Source organism: Ctenopharyngodon idella, chromosome 1 (genome assembly GCF_019924925.1).
Source record: "Ctenopharyngodon idella isolate HZGC_01 chromosome 1, HZGC01, whole genome shotgun sequence".
Taxonomy (NCBI): domain Eukaryota; kingdom Metazoa; phylum Chordata; class Actinopteri; order Cypriniformes; family Xenocyprididae; genus Ctenopharyngodon; species Ctenopharyngodon idella.
Genome location: NC_067220.1, coordinates 40,791,619 through 40,805,132, shown reverse-complemented (window position 1 = coordinate 40,805,132; position 13,514 = coordinate 40,791,619). Strand labels below are relative to the sequence as shown.

The 13,514-nt window shown below is 34.5% G+C and overlaps 1 protein-coding gene and 2 long non-coding RNA genes across 5 annotated transcripts in view; all 3 read right to left on the bottom strand.

Moving 5' to 3' along the window:
• Positions 1-4,052, bottom strand: part of LOC127516722 (uncharacterized) — a 29,445-nt gene extending 25,393 nt beyond the window's left edge. For both annotated transcript variants that reach the window (XR_007931064.1, XR_007931060.1), the window contains exon 1: positions 2,892-4,052. This is a non-coding gene — a long non-coding RNA (uncharacterized LOC127516722). The remainder of the gene's footprint in view (positions 1-2,891) is intronic.
• A 2,752-nt stretch (positions 4,053-6,804) lies between these two features.
• Positions 6,805-9,692, bottom strand: LOC127516716 (uncharacterized). Of its 2 annotated transcripts, XR_007931057.1 has the most exons (5): positions 9,066-9,692; positions 8,710-8,768; positions 8,251-8,358; positions 8,029-8,108; positions 6,805-7,618 (listed from the first exon to the last, which is right to left on the bottom strand). It is a non-coding gene; the product is annotated as an uncharacterized LOC127516716 (long non-coding RNA). The 2 variants fall into 2 exon arrangements; XR_007931058.1 differs by lacking the exon at positions 8,251-8,358.
• Positions 9,693-10,258: 566 nt separating this feature from the next.
• On the bottom strand, positions 10,259-12,599 carry LOC127516698 (uncharacterized). The gene is made up of 2 exons (XM_051901531.1): positions 12,409-12,599; positions 10,259-11,390 (listed from the first exon to the last, which is right to left on the bottom strand). Exon 2 carries the CDS (start codon positions 11,379-11,381, stop codon positions 10,797-10,799), a length of 585 nt encoding a protein of 194 aa, XP_051757491.1. The 5' UTR covers positions 11,382-11,390; positions 12,409-12,599; the 3' UTR covers positions 10,259-10,796.
• Between the last annotated feature and the right edge of the window lie 915 nt (positions 12,600-13,514).

Here is a 13,514-nt window from a genome sequence, read left to right as displayed (position 1 = left end):
TAGTCATGTCTATGGAACAATGTTCAGAAGGATTGGGTGGTTTTGGAAGGATGGGTTTTCTGAGGAAATCCTCACGGCTCAAATTTTTAATCTCCTTCATGAGTTTGATGCTAATGCGGTAAGTGTGATTCTGGTCAAACTTCACCTGATCTGAGTGCTGTGTCACATAAACGCAGTCAAATCTGTTCCACCTTGAGTTAAATAAAACAATGATGCGATCAGTGTTGCTGTTGTCTATATATCCTGTGTAATACTGAGTGACGTACGCGACAATCATATTAGCAGGTCTTCTTTGTCTTCAGGAGATTTTTGTTTGAAGCATGTACAGTAAGTGACTTTAATTATTTTGCTGTGGAGTTTTGCGGTGCTAAAGCATTTAGAAAGTGTCCTCGTTATTTAAGCTAAAAGCCTATATGAAATGCCATAGAGGTAACATGAATGTTCAGACGCTTTGCATCACAGAAATACATTATATTTTAAAGTATATTAAAATAGAAACCCATTTTTTTAAATTGTAATAATATTTCACAGTATTGCTGTTTTTTCTGCCTGTTTGATATACAGCATGATGAGCATGAGACTTCTTTTAAAAACATTATAATAGTAATGTGTCCAATCTTTTGACTGGTACTGTCATTTAAACTATAATAGGCCTATACAAATTTTTCTTCACATGATGTGCAATAATACGTGCATGCATGAGATCACAAAAATCATGTTTTTTTTTTGTCAAAAGTGGACATTATATTAACTTTAATACAATGACTGACGGAAAGGGCTCATTATGCGGGTCATTATGCAGGTCATTATGCGGGTCTTTATCTTCTCAGGTGTGAATCACAGCATTATTCATGAAGATTCACGCCTCCATGCATACTGTGTTTCTTGACAAAAAGTGTCTTACAAAATTTAAATCTCTATATTGTTTTATATGAATGAGTAGGCAGGATAATTTTTACATCATTTTGAAGCAAAAATTCTAGTCTACAACCTCCAATACCCAGAAGTCTTGTGAACACATATATAATATTTGTTTTTGTTTTTTTGGCCTTATTTCAGTGACTTAAGTTTTTTGTTTTTTCAATAACCACGCATAAACTTTATTCCTTCAAAAATACAAACATGTACATACATGTTGCTCACATATTATGGTAGCCTAGTTCGTGCTGAATACAGTGTAATGACACCTTTTCCATTAATATGTTTATGAACAACTGAAAAAAGCACAAATGTCAGGGCATGTCAAAACTTCTCCAGGGCCCCAAATCAGCCTCAGACCCCAGAGGGTTAACAATTGATGATACACTCATGTTTAGATTAGACCTGCCTTGCAGGCGCGAAAAAGTGAGAGTCGCTCATGGTAGACTAGACGAGCAATTTCTGTCTGGACATAATCACCCAACTCCTGTGAGTCTTCCATTTCTTCCTGATCTCCACATGGAGATTGAAAAATCTTGGAAGAAACTGTATTCAGCCCGCATCCATCGATTTCAGCATTCTAATTATGTTTGTTGCTCACAGACTATCTCTTAAAGAGGGAAACATCATCACTTAAAGCAAGGCTCTGACCTTGCCATCCAAGCCCCTTAAAACAACATTTTGTTTGAACACCATGCAGGTGTTGCAAGCATACAAGCCAATCTGCTGAGGGACCTGGACCAGGGTCTTTCCCCTGATGCAGTGGCTGAGCTGTGCCACACCACGGATCTAGTTCTCGGGACCTCTAAACAGACTGCTGCCACGATTGGCAGGTCGATGGTGGCGATGGAGAGACATCTGTGGAACATCCTTCCAAACCGCATTAGGGTTACTTCTGCCTTATCTTCATTCAAATCTAGTCTTAAAACAAATCTCTTTTCATTGGCTTTTAATACATTGTAATGTCTTGTTTTGTTATTCTCTGCTTCCTTTTATCTGTTATCCTATGGTCTTTTTATTTTTGTATGGTACAGCACTTTGGTCAGCCTTGTTGCTTTTTTTAAATGTGCTTTAGAAATAAACTAAACTGAACTAAAACTGAAACTGAACCTGGCTTCCTTCCTAATCATATGAATCAAGCGGTTTAGTCCAAATTTTCTGAAGAGACTCGATCACTTTATATGACGAACAGATTTAATTTAGACTTTTACTCTCACGTAAACATTGATCAGCGAACATAAACAGAAGCTCAACCTAACATGAATGATGTACAAAAACCTTCCAGAAGCTCAAACTTAACCAGTGAGTTTCATTCTCGGGTGTTACGCAGCACGTTTGAGCTTCATTTCGGTTGAGCTTCTACTTTTGCTCGCTGAAGATGAACGAAAGTCTTACAAGTTTCTCACCGTGAGGCGTTTCCCCTAGTGTCTTGTCAGATGCAGAGTGAATTCCCCTTCTCAGGGAACCATGGTTACATTTGTAACCTGAGACATTTTTTAATATAAAGTGTACAATTACTCATTAGTTAAGTCTGCAGAATTGGAACGCCTGTTCTTCATAAAGTTCTGTAAATCCCCTGTTGTTTACATGTTAATTTATTAACTATTTAGACTCATGGTGATGGTGTTTTCAGCTACCAGTAACAGTGTAGTTCTCTCAGCTCTATATATTTAACAAATTTCAATCTCTTCAGCAGATTTTCTTTCAAAAGCTGCACAGCAAAGTCTGTTTTGACCAAAACCAAACAGCAGCCCCAAGAGAGACTGGCTAAAACACATTTACAGATACTGATTACTTACAAAACACCGAGAAAAACTGATCCTCCAAAATTATTGAAGTGAGATGAAGGGTTAATCTGTAGTGCACTGATCTACCATATCTGTAAAAGCATAAACACAATTCAAAATCAATAAAAAAAATATGTACTGTATATAAAATATATATAAACACATTTAAAAAAAGATACGTCTTACCTTGTAATGATACACCTTACTTAGATCTTTGGCACTGACTGCCTCATTTATATGACATGAAAACAAGGCATATTTGCTGATGTAATTGAACTAGTGAGAGGAACTACTCTATAGTAAGTAACAAACATTAGTTGTCCCACAGGTTTTACATGTGTTTCTGTTTTGATGAACAGAAACTCATCATGCGGAAAGCGAAACTTATGCAGAAACACATTAGGGACTGTTCATGATGGGATTTACTTACTTTAGATTCAACTACACTTTTTCAGATTTCATATCATATGTACATTTTATTATACATTATTCATAACTTTTATCAACAACATGGGATGCGATTTATAGTTATATATACATGATATATTAAACAGCCTAAGCACTGTTTGTTTTTTAAATGATAGAGTGTTGAAGTTTAACCTTCTGTCTCCCTCGAGCTGAAATATTTATCTACATAATTGTAATAAATCATTAAAGGAATCAAGTGATAAACATGCAAAACTCAACATCAGGATAAGATATAATTATAAATATATGCTCATCAATTCTATAAATGTAAGATGCATTTATAGAATTGATGAGCATATATTTATAATTATATTTAAACATACTTATCATTGATTATATTCATTTAGCATCCAAATAAGCCATCTGTCAAAATGGAGACAAGCTGCAATACAACTAAAAACAAACAAAACAAACAGCATGACATCTATATTTGAATTATTAAAAGCAAGAAGGAAACAGCAAAAAATGAACAATAATGTATAAATCAGCACAGTGCAGAATTTTTTCACAGTCGCAGTGGATGGATGTGACCTTTGACTCTGATAGTGTTCACTCTCCACTGACTGAGTTGAGTGAGATTGACTTAATCGGTGAATTTGAATAAAATTTAAAATAAAAACAAAGAAGTCTATTTGAAGTCTAATCGGCTGTGCTATTAGAGCTAAGTTGATTCTGGTTCATTATTTATGTTTTTTAAATAAATAGTCTCTCAACAGGTAATGCTCTCACCGTGTCTCTGATAATTATCCAGCAGTTCCTTACATGTAGCAGCTTCAGTGTCTCGAGTGAGGTCAAAGACCCTATATAGACGCTCCTGTTTTGTAACTGTAAAGCAATAATAATCAGCTATATGAACGCATAAAATAAATCCACCTTATAACCTGCAGAAGTGATGGGAGTGTTCATATTCTGATAATGGCTTTTGTGGGTGGAGCAAAGATAGAAACTGAAACCGATGCTGCTCCATGCCACATAAGTGCATGATGATCTAGCAGAATAGGCGAGTTAACTGGAATTAGTTTGGTATACAATTTGCATTTTAATCTTTTCTGTTTGTTGCTTCCCTTTTAACACTAAAATCATATTGTTTGATAAATCAGAAATACTCAATAAAGAATGAAAATTCTGTCAATCAGCCCCAGTCCCCCTCTCATGTAGGCATAGCACCTGTTTTCAAGGGCATCTGATATTACTGAAAGAGATGCAAAGAGTTCAGTGTCCTTGGAGAATTATGTATTTTGCCTTTGATAGGGATGACCAACAATTGGCACAATTTGGCAGGTTTCCACAATTAGAGAAAGAGCCAAGAATAGAAGGACTTAATAAATCTTACCAAAGAGTGAAGTCACTTGGGTATTGTGAAATAGCATACTTTTATGGACTTTTTTTCATGACTGTTCCTCAATAATTCAGGTTGCCTACCTCATAGTATGGGAGATTTTAAATGGGCACAGTGTGTTTATTCTGTTTTGATACAGATACAGATAAAGTAGCACAGTAGATTACATTTATATGAATGCATTAGTGTGAGAGCGATTGCGTGTGTGAATTAATTCTTCCTAGTCTCTCTACTAATAGTGAAGCTGTGGGTTTTAGTTAAGAAATATATGCTAGAACCTTTTAGTTTCTAAGCCATTTTATTGATAAATCACAGAACAGTGTTGACAATACATTTCTGTGCTAATGAATGATTCTGTGAGCGCGCGCGATCTGCATGTGATGTACGCGCTACTGTCTGTATGTGTGTGTGTGCATTACAGTGCAGCAGCGCATTAGTTTAGAATAGCGATTAACTTACGTCTACATTACAATAAGCTGTTTAAGCATGCATTTACCCAATCAATATTAAGCATCCAGATGGTATAATCAAACATATCTTGTGTGCTCTCTGAATATGCATTTATTTGTCATTTACTGTTGGATATGGAGTGTAGCCTACTTGGAGATTTCTTATCCTGCTGCGCCCTCTATAGACCAGCAACTAGTCGACGTCAAGTTTAAAGCGTCATGGCAGAGCATTAAAGTCGACTAGTCAATTGACTATATGCACGGTTACTTCCTGGTTGTCGTTAAGCCAGCTTGGGCATTTCCGGTGAACTTTCATTCTGTACTCGCTGTATATTGACACAAAACCATCAGTGGTTGACTTTTTAATGTTGTATTCATATTTTAATACAGTTATCACATTTACCTAATTTGCCAATAATCCGGTTTTATTGATTGCAATAAAGACTAAGCTAATGGGACTGTTTAAGAAATGCCATGTCTGTAATTAGACAAGCACACGCATTTTTTTCCAGCACTTAAAATGTTATTTTTAATGTGATGACCACAAACATTATTTGTTCATCCTTCTGAGATTGTCCCCATTTTAAAACCGAACGTTTCAAAATGTAGAAAATATTTGATAGAAAACACTTATTTAAAAATAAAAAAAGACATTAATTAGCACTATAACCAGCAGGTGGCGGCAGAATAGCATTTATTAGCACATAAATTAGCCATTTCCTTTAATAGTTTTTCACTTAGTTTCACTTTTGAATAAATATTAAACATTATAAAATAACTAGGTTTAAAAATATATTTTGTCAAGGTGAAGTATGAAGCACTCACAAAATCTCATGAAAAACAAAAACTTTTTTTGTGAATGAATTACATAGAAAGCGAGCACCGCGCTTTCCCTTTATAATCAAAGCAGCTGTCAGTCAGTGCACCGCAAGCGCAATGATTTTGGCACAACTTGTGAAAACTCAAATTTTATTCAATGAATCTATCTATAGTGCACAATAAATATTTAATTTTTGATGCTTTTTTCACACGAAAGAAATTGAATTTAGCTGAGGAGAAATACTGAGGTACGTCTTTATTTATTTATTTTTTTTATGTTGTCTTACGTTTGAATAACTAAATTAATGCTATGCCTGCCTATTTAAGTGACTATATTCTGATTATAAAAGGAGTATTACACTATTGATGCTCAACACAACATGCAGCAAGTGACATTTCACCAGAAGTTTTCCAGCTGGCTTATATTATTAAGGAAGTTCTAAAGAACGCTCCTTGCATATAGTCAATTAGTCTATGCAACCCCTAATCTATAGTAACACACATTAGTTGTCCACCAGGTTGTTCATGTGTGTCTGTTGCTATAGGGATGACCAGAAGCTCATCAGTGTGGAAAGAGAAACTGATGCAGGAACACACTAGAGCAGGCGGGACAGTTCATGAGTTGTATGTCTTACTCATATTCAGAGTTCATATTAAATATTTAATAGTATGATACACATTAAAACATATTATAATTTATTAAGATTTATGGTTCATGATATTAAATGTATATTGATGGCACTAATGGCAAAGTAATAGACAAGTTTACATTGCTGAATAAAAAAACTAAATCACACAAACACAAGTCAATGGTTTTTGGAGTTTTAATACATTCTCTGTTTGTATATGTCAAAGAATAAGCACAACAAATATGAAACGAAATTAAATCAAGACATAACCACAGAAGACATTGATTGGAGTGTGTCACCCAATATTCAGATTAATATCAATATTAAGATTGATTCTTATAGTTTTACATTTGGCCCTTCTAAATCTTGAATAACCATTAAAAAGAATGCAGTGATAAACATGCAATGCTCAACACTGTATTTTATTCTGTATAATAAACATGTAAATGTATTTAATTCCTTTCATTCCAGTAAGCAACTGACCAAAAGGAAACAAACTGCAACATGCAGCTTCAAAATGAGCTAGAACAACATACAGCATGGCTAGAATAGTTACCAGCAGTGGATGAAAACTATTTCATTTTTCACAATGAAAAGTAAACAATAGCAGCAATAATGAGCAACAGGACAATGACACAAATCAGCACATGGCAGCATTTCTTACTCAGACAGCTGGTTTCATTCTGCACTGGCATGTCTATATATACTGAAGGATTCATGGGTTCTCTGAGGAAATCCTCACGGCTCAAATTTTTAATGGCTTTCATGAGATGAGAGCTAATGCGGTAAGTGTGATTCTGGTCAAATCTAACCTGATCTGAGTGCTGTGTCACATAAACACTGTCAAATCTCTTCAACCCTGAGTTAAAGGAAACAATGATGCGATCAGTGTTGCTGTCATCTAAATATCCAGTGTAATCCTCAGTGACATAATTTGGCAGTGTGTCAGTGTCCCCCAGGTTGCCGACTTCATAGTATGGGAAGTCATTGTAAGGAAGAAGTCTCTCCCTATTATGGAATCGATGGAAGCCAAAAGCTCCATTTTCAGGGTCGCACTGAGCAATCATACGACCATTGGAGTCGATCTGAACACATTTATGAGCAAACCACCACAGCAAGTTCAGACCGTGTCTGGGAGGCGGCCGGCCAAACCTGGACTCTTTCAGATCAGACAAATCATACAGGGTTCTTGTCATGTCCATAATAATTCTGTTGGAAAAAACAGTGCACTTGTAATGCAATAAGTGTTATAATATTGTGTTTTTTATATATATAAAATATTAATAAATTCAATAAAAATAAAAAACATAAATCAGTTTGACTTCATTTAAATCAGTTATTTTCATCAAGTCTGCAGAACTGGAACGCCTGTTCTTCATAAAGTTCTGTAAATCTCCTGCTGTTTACATGTTCATTTATTAAATATTTGGGCTAATGGTGATGGTGTTTTCAGCTACCAATAAGAGTATAGTACTCTCAGCTCTATATATTTAACAAATTTGAATCTATTCAGCAGAATTTCTTTCAAAAGTAGCACATCAAAGTCTGTTTTGACCAAAACCAAACAGCAGCCCCAAGAGAGACTGGCTAAAACACATTTACAGATACTGATTACTTACAAAACACTGAGAAAAACTGATCCTCCAAAATTATTGCAGTGAGATGAAGGGTTAATCTGTAGTGCACTGATCTACCATATCTGTAAAAGCATAAACACAGTTCAAAATCAATTAAAAGCACACACGTGTATATATACATATATATATATATGTGTGTGTGTGTGTGTGTGTGTGTACTGCAAGTAAAGTATACATAAACACATTAAAAAAGATACGTCTTACCTTGTAGTGAAACACCTTATTTAGATATTTGGCACTGACTGCCTCATTTATATGACATGAAAACACTGCGTATTTGCTGATGTCACTGAACTAGTGACAGGAACTACTCTATAGTAAGTAACAAACATTAGTTATCCCACAGGTTTTTACATGCGTTTCTGTTTTGATGAACAGAAACTCAGAAAAGAAAAAAATAATTCGAAATAATTCGGAAAGAAAAACTTATGCAGAAACACATTAGGGACTGTTCATGATGGGATTTACATTAAAGCTACTTTAGATTCAACTGTAATGTCTCACTCATATTCAGATTTCATATTAAAGTTTCATCATGTCTCCCTCGAGCTAAAATATTTATCTACATCATTGTAATCAAGTGATAAACATGCAAAGCTCAACAACATCATATCTTAAATTTATAGAATTTGAGCATATATTTATAATTATATTTAAACATACTTATCATTGATTATGTTCATTTAGCATCCAAATAAGCCATTTGTCCAAATAGAGACAAGCTGCAATACAATTAAAAACAAACAAAACAAACAGCATGAAAACTATATTTTAATTATTAAAAGCAAAGAAGAAAACAACAAAAATGAGCATTAGCACAGTGCAGAATTTTTTCACAGTCGCAGTGGATGAATGTGACCTTTGACTCTGATAAGGTTCACTCTTCACTGACTGAGCTGGAAATGGAAACTGAGCATCTGCAGTTCTGTTCTACAGTAATCTGATAAGAATCATTCATAGGTTCTCTGAGGAATTTTTCCTGGTTTAACTCTTTAAGTGTGATTCCAGTCAAAGTTCACCTGATCTGAGTGCTGTGCCACATAAAGCCTGTTGAATCGTGGAGCTGACCAGCTTGGTTTAAATAAAACAATGATGCGATCAGTATTGCTGTCGTCTAAATATCCTGTGTAATCCTCAGTGACATATTCAGGCAGTGAGTCAGTTGATGTTCAGGTTTCCCACCTCATAGTATGGGAGATTAGTGTCAAGAAGAGGTCCATCCATATTATGGAATCGATTAAAGCCAAAAGCTCCACTTGCAGGGTCCCACTGTGCAGTCCATTAAAGTCAATCTGAACACATTCATGAGCAAACCACCACAGCAAGATCAGACCGTGTCTGGGAGGCGGCTGACCAAACCTGGTCTCTCTCAGATCAGACAATTCATTTAGGGTTCTCATCATATTCCTGGTTATTCTCTTGTAAAAATGTAAAAAACACGACTGATTTTACTCTAACAATGGTGCACTTGTAATGAAAAGAAGGATATTTTTTTATTATCAAACTTACAGAAAAACTGCAAAATGCAATAAAATTTTAAGTAAAAACAAAGAATTCCAGATTGTCTATTACAGCTGATTTGATTGAAATTCATAATTTATGTTTTTAAATAAATAAAAGGTCTCTCAACAGAGACTATTTAATGCTCTCACCGTGTCTCTGATAATTCTGCATTTGAAAAAGATTGTTGTATCCAGCAGTTCCTTACATGTAGCAGCTTGTGTCAAAGACGTTATATAGATGCTCTTAATCTGGTTTTGTAACTGTAAATAATAGCAGTAATATATAGCAATAATAATCAGCTAGATGAACACATAAAACAAATCCACCCTACCCTGCAGAAGTGATGGGAGGGTATTTATACTCTAATAATGCCTTTTGTGGGTGGAGCAAAGATCTGCAAACAGGAACTGATGCTGCTCCATGCACATAATTGCATGACAATAGCCGAAGAACTATGACAGGCAAATGTGAGTTGTGAAATTAGTTTGGTATCAAATTTCATTTTAATCTTTTCTGTTTGTTGCTTCCCTTTTAACACTAAAATCATATTGTTTGATAAATCAGAAATACTCAATAAAGAATGAAAATTCTGTCAATCAGCCCCAGTCCCCCTCACATGTAGCACCTGTTTTCAAGGGCATCTGATAGCTATTACTGAAAGAGATGCATTTACACAAAAAAAAAAAAAAAAAAAGAACAGTTTGAAGTATGAGTTTCCAAAGTCATTTTATTTCAAACCAAGACAGAGAAATCACATATTGAATAGAAATGAAAGGAAAACAGCAAATGAATAAATATGTGTGATTATAAACATGAAATAACATAATAGTGACGGGAGAAGTAAGGCTTCGATTCAACTGAACCAATTGAACTGAACCAAATGAATCTTCGGGCGCTCGAAACTCTGCACGCTGACGACATCAGTTGGTTAAAGTCCTGTAAATGCATTCTAATCAACTTACATGGTAAAAATGACTCGAGATTCACTGACAACCACACGTTTAATACATTTAATACCACCCCATCCTCACAGCACTTACATTTCAAAACAGTAGGATACAACGAAGCCTCGTTTGCTGAAATCACGTGACTTGGACAGGTACGTGCTTCGATTCACACAATCGATTCATAAAGGCGCGATTTCCCGCACATCACTAATGAATATTTTAATCAGTTTAATGTAAAAGATTATATTAAAAATATTTCTATAATAAAATGAGAGTAGATGAATGGCAGGCTCTTTATATTTAAAGAATGGCACACCAGGAGTCGTTGTTAGACGGCGTCTCGTAACTCTGACTCTGTAGTCTGACATGTTCCTCTCGGGTGTTGGTGACCACAGAGAGATACTGATCTCGACTCATGTTCTGGATGATCTGGAGGAGGCCCTGACTCACGCGGTAGGTTTTGCTGCTGTCGAATCGTTTCAGGTCGCTGTGTTCAGTCACATACACCCTGTTGAAGCTGCCATTTTCGTCCAGACGCACAATAATGCGATCCTTGTTACTGTCAAGAATAGGCCTACTGCGGTTGTATTTTGCCGTGACATAATCTGGGAGCTGCTCTGCTCCTGGATAATTCAGGTTGCCCACCTCATAGTATGGGAGATTCTGAATGGGCACAATGTGATCCTCTTCTTCAATTCTGTTGTGGTACTTGTGAAAGCCAAAGTTTCCATTCTGAGGCCTGAACCAGGGGACAATTTCACCATTGCTTAAGTCTATATAGTCATGAGCAAACCAGTACAACAGGTCCAGGCCATGTCTCGGCCACGGCTGACCGAAGCCGGAGCATTTCAGCAGGGGCAGTTCATTCAGGGTGCTCACCACCATGATGGACGACTGTGTGAGAGAGAGAGAGCCAATGATGAAATATTTAAAGATTTAAAATGATAGTAAAACACAAGGAGCCAGTAATTAAAAAAAAAAAAAAAAAAAAAAATCAGTGCCTAAGCATAAAAACATTGGACTTTTTCATGTAAAGTTAAAATCTAAAAGTGCATTTTAGATGCTGTAATTGGTCACCATTTTTATTTTCCACCACTTTTAAATCAACCTTTTTGGCTTTTTTCATTTCACTGTTATGACCATTGTACAATTCAATACAATGCATTACTAAGAAATTAATTACTGTAATTTAATTACTTTCCCCTTGAAAAAGTAAGGGATTACTCTTAATTTTTCTGTAGCTTAATTTAATTACAGTTATTTCTGATGTAATTGCATTAAATACTATATAGACTATAGAACAAATGTAAAACAATAGTGGATTTAACATCAGAATTTCATCTGATGTTAAAATGTATGTTTTTAATGTAACCTTCTCCCTTGAAATACTTTGGTTAGTTCAAGAATAATTTATGCAATTTTGTATTTATTTAAAATTAAAAAGCAGTTCAAGCCTATCCTTGTATTGTTCATCTGGTCTGATATGAGATTGAGAAAGTAATTAGCAACAATCTAATTACACCGTTGAAGATGAAATTAGTAGCTATTATTAGTAGTACTTAGTATTAGTAGCTACAATTTAGTGTATTACATATATATATATATATATATATATAAAATTCAATACAATGTATAATACAATTATACAAAACCATATGAAATTGTTTTCAACAGTGCAAACATAAGACCATAAAATTGAGATATTGAGAACATTCAAAATACTCATTCTCTATCATATATTTTTTTTTCTTTATCAAAGGCCAGTGAGAGCATGATGCCAACTACCTATCCCATATCCCACTGCTTCTCAGTATCTCCCTAAAGCATTGGAAGAGAAGCACATGGGTTTTAAGCAACACAAGCATTTAAAATACTGTCTTTATGGACAACACAAGTATCTTAACTTGTATACCTTGTATGGTGAAGATCCTCCAAGTTTCTTGCAGTGATCTGGTTATTGATCTGTAGTGAGTGAAGTTCACCGTCTCACCGAACAGCAGAGGAAGATGCTGCAGCTCATTTTAAAATGATCCCTTCAGGACACGCCCCCTTTGAAAAGCTCAGAGCTGGGAAATAGAAACTTAACCTGTGTACTAGTTTTCAGATCCCTGAATAATGCAGTGTCGGTCTTATTAACTAAACCAAACTATTAAAACACATTTACATTAATTGACAAAATAACTAAAATAATACATATAGCCTATATAGAAAACATTATAATATACATTATTTATATTTATATTCTACAGTAATTTGATTAAAATTACTAAAACAAAACAAAATAAATAAAACAGACAAAAACACAAGAAATTTACTAAAATGAAAATACTAATTTAAAAACAAACATAGGCCTATGTGATGTGTTTAAGCTTGTTCCTAAAAAGATAAAAAAAAAAAAAAAAAAAAAAAATTAAGTTCAAATCTAATTCAAAATATATTATTAGAACTAAAGTAATAATAATAACTTGTGTGCATTGAGTTAAATGTTATAAACTTTTTGTCAGTAGTAGGTATTACGACTTAAAACATTTACACAAAGAAACCGGTCAAATTTAACAGGGTAAATGTGCAATACATGATTAAAAGAAGACAATCATATCCATCAATTTAAGCATTTTACCATGACACATTTCATTGACTGTGATGGGCAAGTGTATTTTACTCATTTACTGCTCTGATATGATTTATATCAACAGATTAAAAATGTATTTTACACTAATGAGGAGTTCAGAGTTAAAAAATTCCAAAACTAAAGGGCATTGAACACACTTTGACCAATGAATTTCAAAGACTTTTCCAGACTTTCACAATTAATTAAAATTCATTTTATAGAGAATATGGGCGGTTTGTATGTCTAGCAGTTTTACATACAGTACTAATCCTTGAAATTAACTGATTTAAATAATACTTCTTAGTGTACACATTTCTCAAGACTTAAAAAAAAAAAAAAAAAAAATCCAACTGAGGAGTATCTAGCAATATTTAGCCAATGAAACAATTTGGAGCAAAAAAAAAAAA

What these genes read in the sequence shown, in the direction of transcription:
- LOC127516698 (XM_051901531.1), bottom strand. Translation starts at nt 11,381, where the DNA reads ATGGTGGTGAGCACCCTGAATGAACTGCCCCTGCTGAAATGCTCCGGC.